The sequence below is a fragment of the Globicephala melas genome, chromosome 12 (genome assembly GCF_963455315.2).
Source record: "Globicephala melas chromosome 12, mGloMel1.2, whole genome shotgun sequence".
In the NCBI taxonomy this organism is placed as follows: domain Eukaryota; kingdom Metazoa; phylum Chordata; class Mammalia; order Artiodactyla; family Delphinidae; genus Globicephala; species Globicephala melas.
The window spans coordinates 58,231,180-58,244,009 of record NC_083325.1 but is presented as its reverse complement, the minus strand read 5'-3'; the positions used below and the strand labels follow the sequence as shown (position 1 = coordinate 58,244,009).

The window sequence follows — 12,830 nt, the reverse complement described above, 5'->3', positions numbered from 1 at the left end:
CAAAATGTTCTTCAGATGTCATAGTGTCAGTACGAGAAACATGAGCTCCACAACCCAAGTAACATTCGTATGGAGCTAAGAGTAGTTTCAGAACACAAATACACTGCTTGATTTTAATGCATTCATCAGGCCATGCAGGACACCAGGGTTCTCTCAAAGTCCCTTGAACTCTTAGTGATTGAGACTCAACAAAAAAAGACTTGTGAGTTAATATTTTCTTCAACATGTTCCAACTATAAGACAATTGTTTGCTGTAGAGAAATTATTACAAATGGAACAGATCAGTACCTCTTCAAGCTAGTGTTTCTAGCTAATTAAATGTGTGTAAATTTTATGGTGGGAAAGAACTCTGCTGTCTATAATGCTTTCCTTCAATGTGCATAATGATAAAATAAGTAATTTTAAATATGAAAAAAAAATAATGGAGTTGAGAACGTCTGTGGCTTAGGAGTCCGCCGTAGTTCACTGCTGCCCAAACTGCTCTACCTGGCGTTTAAAATATTTCATCCAAAGGTCTCACTTACCTATTCCAAGCTTGCTGGATTTTAGGAGTCTACTTCCAGATTCTTCCCTTGACAGGTGCAAAAACTGATAACCAGAGATTTTAAGAGGTGGCTCATTCTTATGCAGCTGGTTAGTATTAGAGTTGACAAAAGCAATGAAGTCTCCTATGAAAATATATTTGCCATATATTGTTAGTAAAAAAAAATCTTTTATTAAACAGTGTATTTCTACATGTGAGTATGTGTGTGTGTTTTCATTCCGGGTAATGAATGTGGTTGCTTTCTATTTTCTTCTTCTTCCTCTCTTTTAAAAAATTTTATTGAAGTATAGTTGATTTACAATGTTGTGTTAATTTCTGCTATATAGCACTGAATCAGTTATACATATATGTATTCTTTTTCATATTCTTTCCCATTATGGTTTTATCACAGGATATTGAATATTGTTTCCTGTGCTATACAGTAGGACCTTGTCGTTTATCCATCCTATATATAATAGTTTGCATCTGCTCATCCCAGACTCCCAGTACCTCCCACCCCCACCCTTGGCAGCCACAAGTCTGTTCTCTATGTCTGTGAGTCTGCTTCTGTTTCATAGGTATGTTCGTTTGTGTCATATTTCAGATTCCATATATAAGTGATATATATAGTATTTGCTTTTCTCTTTCTGACTTACTTCATTTAATATGATAATCTCTAAGTCCATCTATGTTGCTGCAAATGGCACTATTTCATTCTCTTTAATGGCTGAGTAATATTCCATTGTGTGTGTGTGCTATTGTAAATAGTGCTTCTATGAACATAGGGGTGCATATATCTTTTCGAATTATAGTTTTATCTGGGTATATGCCCAGGAGTGGGATTGCTGGATCCTATGGCAACTCTATTTTTAGTTTTTTAAAGAACCTCCATACTGTTTTCCATAGTGGCTGAACCAATTTCCATTTCCACCAATAGTGTAAAGAGGGTTCCCTTTCTCCACACCCTCTCCAGCATTTATTATTTGTAGACTTTTTAATGATGGCCATTCTGGCTGGTGTGAAGTGGTACCTCATTGCAGTTTGGATTTGGATTTCTCTAATAATTAGCTATGATGAGCATCTTTTCATGTACCTATTGACTATCTGGATGTCTTCTTTGGAGAAATGTCTATTTAGGTCTTCTGCCCATTTTTCTATTGAGTTGTTTGTTTTTTTGTTACTGAGTTGTATGAGCTGTTTGTATATTTTGGAAATTAAGCCCTTGTCAGTCACATCATTTGAAAATATTTTCTCCCAGTTCGTTTGTTGTCTTTTTGTTTTGTTTATGGTTTCCTTTGCTGTGCAAAAGCTTATAAGCTTGACTAGGTCCCATTTGTTTACTTTTGCTTTTATTTCTATTGTCTTGGGAGACTGACCTAAGAGAACATTAGTACGATTTATGTCAGAGAATGTTTTGCCTATGTTCTCTTCTAGAAGTTTTATGTTGTCTTATGTTTAAGTCTTTAACCCATTTTGAGTTTATTTCTGTGCGTGGTGTGAGGGTGTGTTCTAACTTCATTGATTTGCATGCGGCTGTCCAGCTTTTCCCAAACCACTTGCTAAAGAGACTGTCTTTTCTGCATTGTACATTTTTGCCTCCTTTGTCAAAGATTAATTGTCCATAGGTGTGTGGGTCTATTTTCTTCTTTTGATTGTCTATTTTTTCCTTGATATACTTGTAAGACTATTGGTTGATTTGGAACAAAAAGGGAAATTTAGTGGTTTATATGACTGGGAAGTCTAGGGACACTCTTTCCACAACAGCCAGAACATGTGAATCAAAGCAGGGTGTTGTCCTTCATTAGATTTCTTGACCCTGTTTCGCTCTGAGTGTTGGCCTCCTTCCCACCCACTGAAGGTGATCTTCCTCTATGTGGCCGGGAGACGTGGCCAATGGCAACACTACTCTTTGTTATTTCCACTCCATAACTCCAGGAGAAAGAGAGTTTCTCCAGATGATTCTGACTGGCCCTGTTACCAAGTCCAAGCTTGTACTGCTTGCCGCATGACAGGCAAATAAATCGAGAGCTGAGTTGTTGGGGCAAAGAATAGCGACGTTATTTGGAAAGCCAGCAGACCGAGAAGATGGTGGACTAGTGTCCCAGAGAACCATCTTGCCGGGGTTTGGAGGCTAGTTTCTTTTACAGAACAAAGAGGGAGAGGTGAAGAGTAAAAAAGGCAATAAGTTGCTGCAAACATTTCCTGGTTCCAGCCAGACTCCAGAGGGGATGTGTTAATTTCTTTTTTCCTGCCGCCATTCACAGGTGGGCCTGGTCAGGATGTTTTCTGTGATCCCAACAAAGGTATTTTAGCTTAACACTCACACATGGGAGGCAGGGTTCCCAGAGATGGGCCATTATTTATACTTTAAGCTATAGGCAACATCCCTTTAGTTATTAACTTGTAGCGAAAGTGATAGAATACAAAGGTTAAAGTAAAAGAAACAGATCCAATATGGAGTCAGACTTGTTCTTCCCTGTTATAGCCCCTCCTGGTCACATGACCCAGGTAGATTTGTAACTACGTTCAGGAGAGGGGGAGTCTCTCATGGATCCAACCAAGTCATGTGCCTCTCCTGTCACAGGGCACAATTCCATGGTAGAGATCCCCGACAATACTTTATGGAGTGGGAAGAATTAGTCCTCAGAAGAAAGACAACCAAACCACATGTTTACCATAATATGTATTACTCTTTCAGTTAAAAAAAAAAAGAATATAGTTATTTTAGGAAAAAAGAAAGTCTTGTAACTTTTCTAGTCTCTTCCTGTCATCCTATAGAGCTTCTCCATTTACCGCCCTCACTGCTTTCTACTCCCAGCATACTTGGTCCTATCTCTGTGATGTTGCTGGGCTTTCCCTCTCTGCCTGAAAGGAGCACGGTACCTACGTAGAAACCTGGGTTCTAGTCCAACCTGTGCCATTAACCACTCTTTGTGAGTCTTGAATGTAACACCCTCTTCTGGAGCCTCAGTTTTCTTAACCCTGTGAATACATGAGTGGGGAGGGATTCAGATGGCTAATAAACACAAGTATGAGGAGACTCCACACAAGGGGTCTCCCATTTTCCCAGTGGGAAGTGTGGCAGGCACACAAAACAAGTTCAATTATAATAAGGAAACTTTTCCGAATGCACATGAGTATCAAATTGTATTTATTTGTAATTTCTTTATACAGACTTATGAAGATAGCATATTTTATAAAGCATTAATTAGTCACACAGAGTTTTCTACCCTCATGTTCTGTGAGTAATTTCATTTAATACACATAAAATATTTACCATGAGCATCATCCTCAACAGAGCCACTTTTGAATCACCTAACAGTTTCCCAGACTATGCCATCTTTATTTCTATTGAAGTTTTTTGAAACTTAATCCCTTTTGAATCTGTGTAGGATGTTTTCACTGGCATTTATTATCCCTTGTCACAAATACTCATTCAAAAGACAGTATCCTTGATCTTCGTTTCTTTTGTGTGTGTTTGTGATACCTACAACATGTCATTATGTTGATTTTTCAAATGATCTTTAAGAGGTTTGTTTACAATGGCATCCAGCGCTCACAATTATGAGCTCATACCCCAGGAATAATTCCTACATCTTTATTTGATTTATTGTTTCCTTATTGTCTCCAACCTCATCCATCATGTGACTTCTATACACATCCAACTAGCATTAATAGTGGGTATTTCAGGTGAACATCTTTCATTTACTTCATTATTCCAAGTAAAGTTAATAGATGTGCGCAGTTTGTTAAGAATGTGGATAATGTGACCCCCTCTTTACGGAGGGATAATTCGGAGAGAAACCCTCACCATAATATTTGTGATGGCAAGGGGAAACAAGAAGAACAGTTGATGAAAGTCGGCTTTTGAAACTGTACACGCCATAGAGGAGAGACAGGGATGACGCTGTATGAGGACTCAGTCATGTAGGGAATTAACCTGGGATGACCTGCCTGTGGCACTAGTACAAAGGCAGATATGGGCTGTGTTGAGCCAGCAGAAGCCGAGTAGGGACCACTGGCACCTGGAAAGGTAGGTCTTGGTGTGAGTTAAAGGAAAAGGAAGAGAGGGTAAGTTTTAGAAGGATCTCTCTGCCTGGAGTGAGAGCAGGAAGAGAAACAGGTCATTTGTTGCACCTCCATTTACTTCAATATTAACATGTCACGAGTCCTTTCTCTAGGGCACTTGCTAGTCACGAATGTCACATTTCAAATCTGAAACAGCCTAAAAACTGTTGATAACTGTCACTGGGAAAAACTGAGCGGTAAATGAATAGTGAATACAAAGGAATAGGGATGAATCATCGACGTCATTTTCTGAGAGGCTGTATGAAATTTCTCACTAGGTGTGAGGGGGGAGACACGATCAAACGCAAAGACCTACCCCATATGAAAGTTAAGAATGTTATGACTCAGGTTGGATTTAACAGAAGATGGGAGAATAATGAGCTGTTCTTGTCTTGGTTTATTTGCACAAGCAAGGAAAGCGCTTCTGTGACACTTCTGTCAGATAACATGTTAGTTGTAGAAGTAAGCCCATGTTTTTGAAAACTATTTCAGAGACTTAAATGAATAAAATACATGATAATATTTGTTAATGAAGCATTTTCATGAACATGATTTCATCTGATCATACACACCTGTGAAGTAGGCCTGTTCCTGAACGCAAGTTTGTGTGCCCGACGCAGAGTGAGGCCAAAAAGCAGAGACATTTGAGTTTGGAGCAGAGAAAGGTTTATTGCAGGGTCATGCAGGGAGCCGGGTGGCTCATGCCCCCAAACCCCCGAACTTCTCGAAACACTTTTAAAGGCAAGGTGAGGGAGGCGGGTGGTTCGTTGTTGCAAACTTGTTGGTGTCGGATCCTTTGTTCTCGCAGCTGTCCACAGAGGTCAGGTCACTATGTTCCTGTAAACCTCCAAAAAGACAAATGTTATTCTCTGTTTTACTTTTTATCTCTATATGAATGGACTCTTAAATCTCAGAGCCCTAAGAATAGGCTATCCTGTATATTTCAGGCTATAGGCAACATTCTTTTTCGAAAGGTGCAAAGCCAGCATGACTAAGCACAGGCAACAGCACAAAGGTTAAAGTAAAACAGATCTAATATGGAGTCAGATTTGTTCTTCCCTGTTATAGGCAGGCATTATCAAAATTCCTAATTTGCAGATGAACACAAGACAGAAGTATGAAGTAGTTAATTGCTCAAACCTACTTCAGTGAGGTGAGCTCAGAGACTATTGGACTTGCCTAGTAACGTTCCCTCTCATGCTGAGAGTTCTGAAACCATTTTACAGCATGGCACCCAGCACAAGGCTACAGTGAGGTTTACCTTCATCTCCTTCTTTGAGAAAAGTCAGGCAGTCCCGGTGCTGGGAGGAATCCCTCTTCTGCTGGAGGGAAAAATGCTCTGATGTAAGACTCACAGATTCAAAGACAAGAGAGTTATTTTGTTTCAGGGTGTCTTTGTTTTGCTGCCATTGGTTTAGAGTTGGTTTAGTAAGACATGGATGTGGCAACTCTCAAACAGTACAAAAGTTTACAGTGAAACATATGTTTTGGTCTTATGTGCTCCTGACCCTTAGTATTCCAGTCCTGATCCTAAGAGGTAACTCTCAAACCACTGTCTTGTGAACGCTTCCAGAGAAATTCTCGGTATATCTAAGCACATTATTGTTTATCCCCTGTCAGTATATATTTTTTAACACAATGGTAGTGTTGAATGCGGTACCTTCTACTGTATCTTGGAGGCTATTCCTGATCATTATACAAAAATCAAGCTTATTCTTTGTAGGAGCTACTTAGGATTCCATTAAGTAGATATGACATGATTTATTTATCAATATTTAGGTTCCACAAACAATGCTGAACCAAATATATTTTATAAGTTTGTGTATATACAAATATATCCTTGCAGAAAATAAATAGCTACTAATGTAAATTCTGCATCAAAATGTCTATGCATTTAAAATTTGGAAGACATTGCCAAATTGTCATTCAAAGTAAACTAAGTTATATTCCTATCAGTTATGAATGAGAGTAACTGTTTCCCTCATCAATGTTGTATATTACCAAACTATTGATCATGACCAATTTACTGGTAAAACTTACTTTTTAAAAAAAATTTATTTATTTATTTATTAATTTATTTTTGGCTGTGTTGGGTCTTCGTTTCTGCGCAAGGGCTTTCTCTAGTTGCGGCGAGCGGGGGCTACTCTTCATCGCAGTGCATGGGCCTCTCACTATCTCGGCTTCTCTTGTTGTGGAGCACAGGCTCCAGACGTGCAAGCTCAGTAGTTGTGGCTCACAGGCCCAGTTGCTCCGTGGCATGTGGGATCTTCCCAGACCAGGGCTCGAACCCGTGTCCCCTGCATCAGCAGGCAGACTCTCAACCACTGCGCCACCAGGGAAGCCCGAAAACTTACTTTTAATTTGTATTTCGTATATGGAGTCAGTATTTCTGAAGATTTGTTTCACAAATATGTGAAGAATTTTAAACTAGTTAACTGTACACTTAAAATGGTTAATATGGTAAAAAACATAAATTCATATATTCATGAATTATATATTTATGAATTCATACATATATTTTAATTTTTATTGAAATATAGTTGATTTATAATGTTGTGTTAGTTCCGGTGTACAGCTAAGTGATTCAGTTATACATACAAATGTGTACATAGATTATTTTCCATTATAGGTTATTACCAGTTATTGAGTTTAGTTCCTTGTACTATAGGAAGGAAGAGTAGATCATTGTTGTTTATTTTATATGTAGTAGTGTGTATCTATTAAACTCCTAATTTGTCCCTCCTCCTCCCCTTTCCCTTTGGTAACCAAAATGTTGTTTTCTATGTCTATGAGTCTATTTCTGTTTTATAAATAAATTCATTTATATAATTATTTTAGATTCCACATATAAGTGATAGCATATGATATTTGCCTTTCTCTGTCTGGCTTACTTCACTTAGTATGATAATCTCTAGGTCCATCCATGTTGCTGCAAATGGCAGTATTTCATTCTTTTTTATGGCTGAGTAATATTCCATTGTGTGTGTGTGTGTGTATATATGTGTGTGTGTGTGTATACATATACGTGTGTGTGTGTGTGTGTGTGTGTGTATATCTATCTCACATCTTCTGTATCCATTCATCTGTCAATGAACACAGGTTGCTTCCCTGTCTTGGCTATTGCAAATAGTGCTGCTATGAACACTGGGATGCATGTACCTTTTTGAATTATGGTTTTCTCCAAATATATGCCCAGGAGTGGGATTGCTGGATCATATGGTAGCTCTATTCTTAGTTTTTTAAGGAACCTCCCTACTGTTCTCCATAGTGGCTGCACCAATTTACATTCCCACCAACAATGTAGGAGGGTTCCTTTTTCTCCACACCCTCTCCAGCATATATTATTTGTAGACTTTTTTGATGATGGCCGTTCTGGCCAGCGTGAAGTGGTACCTTATTGTAGTTTTGATGTGCAATTTCTCTAATAATTAGCCATGTTGAGCATCTTTTCATGTGCCTTTTGGCCATCTGCATGTCTTCTTTGGAGAAATGTCTATTTAGATCTCCTGCCCATTTTTGCTTTTCTGATATTGAGCTGCATTAGCTCTTTGTAATTTTGGAGATTAATCTCTTGTCAGCTGCCTCGTTTGCAAATATTTTCTCCCATTCTGTAGGTTGTCTTTTCATTTTGTTTATAGTTTCCTTTGCTGTGCAAAACTTTGAAGTTTAATTAGGTTTCATTTGTTTATTTTTGTTTTTATTTCCATTACTCTAGGAGACAGATCCAAAAAGATATTTCTGCAATTTACGTCAAAGTGTGTTCTGCCTATGTTTTCCTCTAGGAGTTTTATAGTATCCAGTCTTACATTTAGATCTTTAATCCATTTTGAGTTATTTTTTGGATATGGTGTTAGAGGATGTACTAATTTCATTCTTTTACATGTAGCTGTCCAGTTTTCTAAACACCACTTATTGAAGAGACTGTCTTTTCTCCATTGTATAGTCTTGCCTCCTTTGTCATAAATTAATTGACCATAGGTGTGTGGGTTTATTTCTGGTCTTTCTATCCTGTTCCTTTGATCTATATGTCTGTTTTCATGCCAGTACCATACAAATAAATATAGTTTTATAGCCCTATATGCATTGTTTGTTCTTGTCTCTGTCCATTTTTTTCTACTGGCTTGATGCTCTTTTCCTTATTGGTTTTTGTTTGTTTTGTTTTTTTTGCGGTACGTGGGCCTCTCACTGTTGTGGCCTCTCCCATTGCGGAGCACAGGCTCCGGGCGCGCAGGCTCCGGACGCGCAGGCTCAGCAGCCATGGCTCACGGGCCCAGCCGCTCCACGGCATGTGGGATCTTCCCAGACCGGGGCACAAACCCATGTCCCCTGCATCAGCAGGCGAACTCTCAACCATCTGCGCCACCAGGGAAGCCCTCCTTATTGGTTTTTAAGAGCTCTTTTTATTTTGAGGAATATAGTCCTTTGCCATCTGCTGCAAATATTCTTCCCAGTTTTTAATTTTTATGAAGTTTATGGTATTTTCCCACACAAATTAAAAAATGTTCTTGTGTAATTCAAAATACCAATTTATTACTCAAATTTGATGTTTCTTAGAAAATATTTATTTTGTGATTGTTTTATAGGTTTTCTTTAAGACTTTAATATTATTTTCATTTAAATTCTTAATGTATCTGAAATATATTTTGTTGCAGGGAGTGAGGCAAGAATCTTATATTTTTCTGAAATGAATGTATAGTTGTTCTAATATGTTCTATTAAATAATCTAGTTTTTCCTCCACTGAGTTAGAATGCTACCAAATTTCCACATGTAATTGAGTCTACTTCTGGACTCTCAATTCTGTTCAATTTATTAATCTCTATATTCATTTACAAGTCCCAAACTGTTTATATTACTGTGATTTTATAATACATCTAATATACTTAGAAATTTAATATTTATTTTTATATTTTACTATTAAGTTGTCAAATGTTTTACTACTGATTAAAAACAAAACAAACAAAACAAAACAAAAACAACAGAGGCTACAATTTGAGAACACCCCTAAGCCAACCACCCATAGCCTTCTAACCAAAAATGAAACTGTCCTGATTTCACTAAAATGATGACTCTGACCTTAAAGCTTAAGCATTCTTCACGTCAGCATGACCTTGCAACTTCCTAGCCAGTCGGCTACAAGCAAGTACCATCATGCAGTGCTACTGCTCTAAAAGGAATGTAAGTTTCTAGTAACCAATCACAACAGAAAACAATGTACTTCTTCATTCACGCTTTATAAACTGAGCTGTAACTGCTGAGAGCCTAGCTTCTTAGCACTTTGGGTTTTAAAGTCTCCCTGTTCACCAATTTGTTTCTCAGTCAATAAAGTAGTCATATAAAGTGAGGCTTTCTGCATTTTCTTTTGACACTATTACCTGGGAAGAGCTATCATCTCATCACTATTCTTAACTTTTAAAATATCTTGAACTACTCTGTTCTCTACCTTTCATGTGAATTTAAATATCATCTACTGACCCTCCCCTTACCCTAAAAAGCTGTTGGTATTTTATTGGGATTATATTGTAGTTAGGGATTATTTGAGAAGAATTGACATTGTTTTTGAGTTTTCCTACACAGAAATAGGGCATTTATATTTACGCAAATCTTTTAGATCCCTTCATAAGTCTTTAATTTTTATTATTTATTAAAAAATTAATATTTTAAAATTATTTTATATTTATTAAAATATAGTAAACATAGAGAAAAGTAAAATGACCAGAAAATTATCACAAAGTTAATATTCCCACATAACTACCACCAGGTCGATATACCACCAGTACCAGCATTTCAAATGTTTCTGTCATGTAACTGAGCAGGACCCTATGCAGACTTCCTGGAGACAGACCACTCCCCCCTGTCCTCTGCTGTAGCTCCTCTCTGAAGTACCCAGATAAGAGTATTTTGTGCATATTTCCTGAGTTTTTCAGATGCTAAACACCACCACCAAATGGAGGAAATTAACTACTTAATGATCATGAGCACGTAGCCCCCAGACCTTTTGGTGCCTAAGGATTGATCATCATCAACCAATCACAGAATTGTGCATGAGCTGATCACATACCCTGGGATGCCCCTCCCTCACCTGGCCTTTAAAAATGCTTTGCTAAAACCTTTCGAGAAGTAGTTTGGGTTTTTGGTTTTGTTTTTGTTTTGAGCGTGAGCTACCTGTTCTCTTTGCATGGCCCTGCAATAAACCTTTCTCTGCTCCAAACTCTGATATTTCAGTATTATCTGGCCCCATTTTGCATCAGGCACACGAACATGTGTTCGGTAACAGTCATACCTCCTCCCTAATACCACTCCTCATCTTCTGCCAAAATAATCACTGCTCTGACTTCCAGAATTAAAATTATTTCGCTTGTTTTTGGACTTTATACTTTTTTTTTTTTTTATGTCTGGCTTCTTAAACTCCACCTTACGTTTGTGAGATTCATCAAATGATTGTGAATAGCTGTAGTTTGCTGAGTTTCATTTTTATATTGTATTCATTGCATAAATATAGCACAAGTTATGGAACCATTCTGCTATTGAACATTTGAGTTTTTTCCAGTTTGGGTTGTCAATATATTTGCATAAGAATTTTGATGCCTATTGCACACATTTCTGTTGAGTATTAGGGAATGAAATTGCTGGACCACAGGATATGCAAAGTTATACATTTAATAGATGATGCTGAATGATTTTCCAAAATGGTTGAACTAACAGTGCATGAGTGCCGATTATTCATGTTATTACCGACACTTGACATTGTCTTTTAAATTCTGGCCATTTGGGTGGGTATGTAGTATCATTACTGTGTCATTTTAATATGCATTTTTCTAGTTCCTAAAGTTGTTATTGCCTTTTATGTTTTGTTTATCTTTGGCAACTTGGATAGCCTGCTTTGCAAGTGTTTGTTCTACTCTTGTCCATTTTTCTGTTAATGTCTCTTCTTTTCATATTTTTACATAGAAGTTTTTGGAGTTTTTAAAGATATTATACATATTTCTTGTAACAATTATGTCTATACAGATGACCCTCGAACAACATGGGGGTTGGGGCACTGATCCTCACACAGTCGAAAATCTGCGTGTAACTTATAGTCAGCCCTTCGCTTCCGTACATAGTTCCTCTGCATCCACAGAATCTCCCAACCATGGATCGTGTAGTACTGTGGTATTTACTATTGAAAAAACTCATATAAGTGGACCCGTTCAGTCCAAACCTGTGTTGTTCAAGGGTCAACCGTATTTTAAAATTGGTATTCCAACTGAGATATATTCTACTGTTACATTTTCTTTTCTTTTTCCTCTTTTTTTTTTTTTTTCCCAGAGTATCTTTGGACTTTTCTAGGGTGGAGCAAGACTCCTTAAACCTTTTTCCTTGGGTAGTCCCATTAATGTCAAAATCTACTTTCATTTTGCCATCTTCAGCTCACAAAAAGGAAACTCTTATAGGTAGTGACTGACATTTATCCTTCTCAAGGCTTATCTTCTTAACACTGTTCTCGTCTGGCCTTTGCTTTCACATGAATATTGGTCAATAGAGACACATTTAAGAGTTGTTGATGTGAGTGCTGGCTTCGTTGCTGATTCTGCCGTAATGAAATGTCCAGCCCTCAACCCAAAAGGCCTCCAATCACAGAAATAAGGTCACTTCAGAACTCTCTTAAACTTACACGCTCTAGGCTCTGAGATGAATTCGTTCTTTAGCAGAGAAAACACTAGGTGTCCTGGATCCACAATTCGGTGCTGCTGTGAAGGATCTTGCTTTTTGTAAATTCTCTTCTCATTTTCTCTGTTTCCACAACAGTGTTCTGACCATGAAAACGCCATAGTATATCATACTAAACAGCCGGGTCCTTGTCTTATTCATTTAAACTTACTTAAGTTTCTGCCTAGGCTTCTTATCTGATACCCCGATTTCTCTGAAACTGAGGATTTACTTTGACTTCCATTAGTCTTTCCAGAATAGAGCACTGCTTCTGGGTCTGTGTCCCTGCTGTTGGCTGCCAAACGCTGGATGTTCTGGACAGCCTAGTTTGCTGTTATTGTATTTTCTTGATGTCACACTACCTACTTCACTTAATGGAACTCAGTGGTTCTCAAAATGGTACATTAGAATACCTTGAGGGATAAGATTGCCAGATTTAATAAGGACTCACAGTTAAATCTGAATTTCAGAATAACAATAAATAATTTTTTAGTATAAGTATATCCCAGCTGTTGCCTGGGACATACTTATACTAAACAATTACTTGTT

The 12,830-nt window shown here is 37.7% G+C and overlaps 1 protein-coding gene across 2 annotated transcripts in view; it reads right to left on the bottom strand.

Annotated features, from left to right (window-relative positions):
* Nucleotides 1-5,165: 5,165 nt before the first annotated feature.
* Nucleotides 5,166-12,830, bottom strand: part of SLC8A1 (solute carrier family 8 member A1) — a 443,214-nt gene continuing 435,549 nt past the window's right edge. Inside the window, exons 10-11 of one of the 2 annotated variants that reach the window (XM_060309336.1) lie at nucleotides 5,853-5,910; nucleotides 5,166-5,436 (exon numbers count right to left, since the gene is read on the bottom strand). In XM_060309336.1, coding sequence (XP_060165319.1) covers nucleotides 5,855-5,910 — 56 coding nt within the window. In that variant the 3' untranslated portion in view covers nucleotides 5,166-5,436; nucleotides 5,853-5,854. The remainder of the gene's footprint in view (nucleotides 5,437-5,852; nucleotides 5,911-12,830) is intronic. The other variant, XM_060309343.1, reaches the window with a different exon arrangement.